Here is a 6750-nt window from a genome sequence, read left to right as displayed (position 1 = left end):
AGCGAATAGACCAGACAGGCTTGTACTCATTGCATAATTTGTTCCTTGTTTTTAACAATTTACATAACGTGATTTATTCATTGGTAACCTCTACGTTAAATTACGCAGCTGAAATCTGGGGTCATCACGTCGGACCTGATGTTGAACTTATTCACTCAAAATTCTGTAAAAATGTATTTTCTTGCATAGAAGACTGCAGTTAGTTTTACCCATACCAGAAAGCTTCGTTACCGCCTAATGGGCGGGGTACCCTCGGGACATGTATTCCGATCAGAACCGTAACATATGACATAAATTATTTATCTGGCGAACGAGCTTCAAATTTAGACGCTCTTCACGGCGAATTAGGTAAGATCCAGATGAGCATTCATAGACAATTAATTCTGATAAAATATTGGATAAAACTATTGGCATGCAAGGAAGAATCACTTCTATTCGCCTAGATACATTACATACAGTTCTATCAAGTACAAAATTTTATTTGAAAGTTAAGGACAAACATTTAATATTAATGTGAAGTAACTATTTTTTCTAAAGGCCCGCTGATTTATATTCCTTAAAGGAAGCAATACTTATTAAATCAGCCATCAGTCATCATACACACATCAATTTATGTAATGTACACTATATAGTCATTGTTGCCAGAATAAAAACAGACTTTTTACGCGCTTCGTTAAACAATAGAGATGTCCGTCAGCTATTACCAAGTCATATTTGTCAATTTACTAGCAGTGAAGAATAATATTTTAATGACATATTGTTTTGTGTTATTATAGAAGCAAACACAAAAATATTAACACCAACTTTTGTGATATCCTTATCCTTAGTAATTTAATTTAAAGGACGATGTAAAAGAGAATCAATTGTGTAAGGTATTCTTATATTAGAATACTAAATTTTAGGAAACGACAGAATGAATTTTAGCAAAACTATATAAAGCTGATTCTACTAAAAACACTTAAAAATATGACCATTTCAAAACGACACAATTCTCAAACCGTTTTAATCATTGAAATAATGGCGAATTTTCAGTGCATTTCAGTATCTTGATTGCGAATGTAATAAATGAAACTGAACGGTATTGTATAAATCAGATTGATATGATAATGGATATTGCAAGCAAATGTGATTTCATGTGATGATAATAGTTTAAAGAACACTTTAAACACCGGCCCTTCTTTCAATTTCAGACTGTTATTATGGCTAGTAAGACTTAATCCTTAGACCTTACCTAAGACAAGTTGTGTCTCAAGCTTTCCTTTCGTTATTTTGAAAATAATGTGATCTTTAATCCCCATGCTGCCATTTCAAATTTCTGTTTGTTTTTCTTTTTTCTTTAAAAAAATACTTTGACATAAACTTCTCATTTAGATTGATCTTAAAGACACATTATGCCCAAAGAAAATTTATTTTCTTTAGACATGGCTAACATGAGTTTTACACCGCTTATATAATGGTTTTAGATCGTGTTATATGCTTATCATCGGAAGAATGTGGCACTGAATATGAAATTATTTGTCATACAATTAGCAAATAGAATAAAATAGTATTTCGACTTCCATACAAAAAACTTAATCTCTACAACTGTGCAGCGGAAGCAAAGTATGATTCAGGAAGTAACGTTTTGGAAACTTTTAAAGAACATCAAAGAAAAAATGTTTTGATAACTTAACATGAAAGCATTCTGGGGAATTATGGGATTCAATGTTTACGTTTCTAGGTAAACATACTAAAGAGAATATTTACACGACGGAAAAAGGAAAATTCTAAAAATCTGTGATTAAAATTAACGTGCAAACTTTTGCAGCGATGTCATAATCGTTAATAAATACTCAAACTTTATCGGGGTGAAAGATTTCTTTTCTGTCCTTTGCGGGTTGTTTTTTCGTGTGAAAGAAATGACAACAGAAAATAGATACAGAATTAAGCCATTAAAACATACAAAAAACAACCTCAAATGTGAATCTCATTACATCTTCGACGATTGCCAAATTCAAAGTAGGCCTACATCATATATTCTTTTACAATTACATAGTCAGACTGAATCTGCAGAATCATAAAGTACATTACTTCGAGTGAGATTGTTCCTCATCATTGATAACTGTTGCTCAAAATATAACTTAGGCTTTCTGTTATGTCATGAATAGACTAGAAACTTAAAGTTCAATGTACCAGTTTTAATATTTGACCATGTAGTTTAAAGCTTAAATAAGTTAGTTATTCTAATTTACCAGTAAAAATATCGGTAGTTGCTGGTGTATAGCTCTTACAAGGTCCAGGATCGCACATATTCAGAGTTGCTTCCCGTAATATAGGTGCGAGTTCGGTCGTTCTTCACAGTTGTCTGCCCCAAAATATTCATGTACGGAAAACTAAGATCCTACATTTATATTTTCTATGTTTTATAGTTTTGTATAACTTATTATTTTTACAGAGTACAACATGCTTCATGTTTTGAAAAGCAGAGCGTAACAATACCAAGTCTGTTGAATTGATTAGAATTAGAAATGAATAATTATTGGATATTAACTAGAAAAGCTTCAAGATGCGAGTGATATAAATAACAACTGTTGCTGTGCAAATTTAATTTACACACTTATTACTTGACAGCAACATAATAAATAAATGACAACAGACAACAGATTCTTTAATGTACTTTTATTACATTGAAAACAACTGACGTCATGTGATTAATTAGTTGAAAGTGGCTAGATTCTATGTATTATTAGACACGGAAAATTGGTTTTTCCATGCAATCAGAAAAATGTCTAATCAACTCTAACATGCGATATGTTGACCCTAACCCCTTACCATTTTACGTCACATATTAAATAGGTCAATAGACTTTATTCAATACCAAACATTATATTAATTAATACACTGGATTTATCATATAAAAGAATATCAGTATTATTTATATACAATGATTTTGTGGTTTAATGTGTAATGAATGGTACATATGTAACATAATATAACGTTATGCTAGTTTCAAGTATAGTTTGAATCTTGGAGTGTACTTTGCTCTAAGAAATTTCCTAGAAAGGACACGTTAGGTGCCACCTCATCTCAAAAGATCCTGTTCTAGCAGAATACGCCGTAGTCGTATAAAAGTATTTGTATGTTCAACTAGAACTCTGCGAGTCCGATGTGTCGCCTTGTCAACAGTATAGCTGTAAGTTAGACATTTCTTCTTAAAATATAGGTTACCTGTAAGTACTGCTCTTGTAATGTGCATGTACCTTTACTTTACTGGCATTTGAACTGTGACAATGTTACGACAGGATTAATTAAACTGTTATATTATCAAAAATTAAAATACAATGGAAAAGTTTTTCTTTGACAGATCAAATGGAGGACTCTGTGATGGATTCTTGATCACTGCACTTCAGGTCAATGAAAAAAGCTTGCATACCAAATTTGAAGTCAATCAAACTTATAGTGACCAAGTTATGCTCTGGACAAGCTTAAGTATATGGAAATTAAAAAAAGACAATAACTGAAAACCCATGAAGTGCAGAGTGCAAGTTTTTGTCAATGAGATCCATTATCCCAAGAAGTTTCAAGCCAATAGCGTTTAAAGTGTAGGAGAAATTGGCCCGGACAAAAATAAAGTATGAAAAGTAAGAATGGGAAATAACTAAAAAAGAAGTGCATGGTAATGATTCATGTGCGCTGCTCTTCAAGTCATTGAAAGAAGCATGCAAACAAACAGGCCTATAGTGACTGAGTTATGCTCAGGACAAAGTAGCCCCTATATGTCGACTTTTTCAAGGCGACATAATAAAAATTATTTTGGCAGTATCCATATGTATTATATCATCATAAGATGAAACCAGTTGAGCTCATTTAAATTCTTATTTAAAAAAGAAAAGAAAATCACGCCCGAGGAAATGGTTAGGGTGTATAAATTTGTTTCTACTGAAACATTTAGTAACTCATATATATATATATATATATATAACTAATATATATATATATATATAAATATGTAAACTTCTAGCATATATTTTATTTTGTACAAATATTTCTACACGTTAAGTCATCCATATACATTTAGAATATTTCGTCCTTAATAAGCTTAACGTGTAAACATATAATAACATCTTAATACATGACTCTTTGTCTTATTATTGCACATAACATAAAATAATTACAAATATAGATCTACTGTTACAATATAATATAAACATATTACAAAGCATTCAAAATATAGAATATTCTAGATCGATTTATAATTCAAACCCTCAAAAATCAGAAGAAATATCCACATATACAAAATTTACATGAATATATGAATATATACAAGTTCTCCTCAAGTTCAAAATACTTGTTTGGTAGCTACCTTTCGAACAGGGTCCAGACCTTTTGAAAATCACTCACTAATTTAGATTAGTTTTCTGTTTGTTTGTTTGTTTTTTTTTGTTTTTTTTGGAGATGACTTTTTTCTTTCGACAGATATACATTTGTATATTAAAAAGCCGTGATTTCTTAATGCAAACCTTACTATTAACTTTAGCGAGGCACTCTGTACACTACAGTTAACTAACTGAGTTTTTCTTTAAAAAAAAACAACTTAAAATATCCGAAATGTACTAAAAGTCATACAACTTAAAAACTTTGAGTATTTTCCTAATATCATCTGTTTTTATACTCCTAACTTCTCGCTCTGGGAACGTGAATATCATTCTGCACTTCCATTATCGTAGGTAAAAGATGGTGCGCAGATATTACATTTCACAAACACCAGATGTCGCTTGTCGACAGAATATACAACCTTGCCACATGTATCCATAAATTGATTTGTGATTGGGTTTCTTTGAATTTCTTCAATGATCACGTGTCACTGGGAGAGTCGACAAGCATTGTCTCCGTGCAAGATGTGTTTCTTCCATTTGAATGGACTATACTATAATCTGACATCATACTTCGACTGCTCACACCTTTACCCTTTCTCTTTTTCTGTAATCCAAACAGATTTCTAAATTCTCGTCTGAAATACACACCGGTAGCGTAGTATATGATAAAATATGTAGCGTAATTTGACAAACAAATTTCTTCAACAATGTACCTTATTGTCAAATAAGAGAAATATCCACTCCAAACGGGGTCATCAGACCACGTGTTGATTGGCAAACTGGGCTCACCTTGTGGTATGGATGACTGCATGGCATACACTATTGTAGCTGGCAACAATGTGAATATAAAATAGAAAGAAACACACAGTAATGTTGTAGTTGAAGCTGCATTACCGGAAGTCGGGCCTTGCCCATGCGCAGCACTTTGAGCTGACAATCGTCTAATTTCCATGATGACAAGAATATTGATAACGAGGCAAGACACCGGAATAAAGCCAAATATTAACATTTCTGTTAACCAAGTCCAAATTTTGTTAAATTGTTCAGTATCACGCCTAAACACACATCCAATTTCATCATCCCAAGCCCAAACGTAAATCTGGAGAAGCCCAATCGCTATTGAAAGAGCTGACATACATATGATAACAATTTTAGCACGAGTTACTGTACAGTATTTCTCTTTCACAAAAGGGTGACATACAGCTATATAACGTTCTGTTGTGAAGCCAAGAACCAACATTGGAACCTGTAATGAGAAATATTTTTTTCTACATTGATGTTCTATTTAAAGTACAAGTCCGACTGAAGTGAAAAAGGACACATAAAATATTAAATACATCGAACAACATAAATGGCACACGTGACTACACCTGAACACAGAGAAACCAAGTCAGATATACCATAGACGGGCCTTTAACGTGTTTGTATTTTCTTATAATAACAACACTTCAAGATTTTGAATGTCTCCTTTATAAATAACATTAGCTTAATCTACCAAAATATCACTTTATCATTTTGAATTCAGAACTGTAGAAATGTCATTATGAAGAAGTCTCCCGACATGGCTCTAATCTTACTGAGTCAGAGATCATAATTATATGTTCAATAACTTGAAAATATTGTATCACGTTGACTACCTTCCTTTATCATCATTTAGCCAGGTAAAACTATGGATACGTTGTAAGATTGACGATTAAATCGACACTTTTATGTTTGTCTTGGTCAATATATCCTGGTAGTCCAATATTGGATTATATTAGGAAACCACGTTACGTAAGAACGTCCAATGAGAGAAATTAATTTGTAGTTGACGTGATATTAATCATTATTGCTAAGTAAAAGGAAATCTTTTTACCAGATACTGCGGGGTGATGTGCAGGAAGTTGAATAGTTCACATGTTGTTTTCATGCTAAAGGTTGTCACACCCCATGCAAACTGTAGTTCTTTTATGAAGTGTAGAACAAGATATATCGTCTCTACTATTGCAAGGGAACCAAAGTACACCGCAGATGAATTTGTCTTGCACACTTTCCTATAAACAAAGCATTACAGAAAAACAAATAAAGTGACATAATAAGAACGAAGCGATGATTTGACGAACTAGCTTCAAACTGTCTATTTATATTAATTAATTAGACAGAAAGTAGGGAATAAAATGGAATATGAAGAAAATTGAAAATTCCACTCGTTAAAATGACAAATATTTCGATTTTCATTATGTAAATAAATCATTAAGAGCATTTTGACGTTATTTTCCAATATGTCAACGCGTCGGAAATATTGTACAGTATTTATACAATATAACTGTATAATTGATTACGCATTAACGTTATAGCATACAAATAATTTCTATCAAATACAGATCGGTTTACAAGTCCAATTTTATTAATGATG

At 32.1% G+C, this 6750-nt stretch overlaps 1 protein-coding gene across 1 annotated transcript; it reads right to left on the bottom strand.

Moving 5' to 3' along the window:
- Nucleotides 1-2643: 2643 nt before the first annotated feature.
- Nucleotides 2644-6388, bottom strand: LOC132737482 (growth hormone secretagogue receptor type 1-like; the record flags this gene model as incomplete). Its single annotated transcript, XM_060724775.1, is given in 2 exon segments — nucleotides 2644-5601; nucleotides 6211-6388. Coding segments are annotated over 2 exon segments (946 nt in total), but the record flags the coding sequence as incomplete, so codon positions are not given.
- Nucleotides 6389-6750: the final 362 nt, after the last annotated feature.

Source organism: Ruditapes philippinarum, unplaced genomic scaffold (assembly GCF_026571515.1).
Source record: "Ruditapes philippinarum isolate M1 unplaced genomic scaffold, ASM2657151v2 ctg23157_1_1_1_1, whole genome shotgun sequence".
NCBI classification, from domain to species: domain Eukaryota; kingdom Metazoa; phylum Mollusca; class Bivalvia; order Venerida; family Veneridae; genus Ruditapes; species Ruditapes philippinarum.
This window is presented reverse-complemented; position numbering and strand designations above follow the sequence as displayed.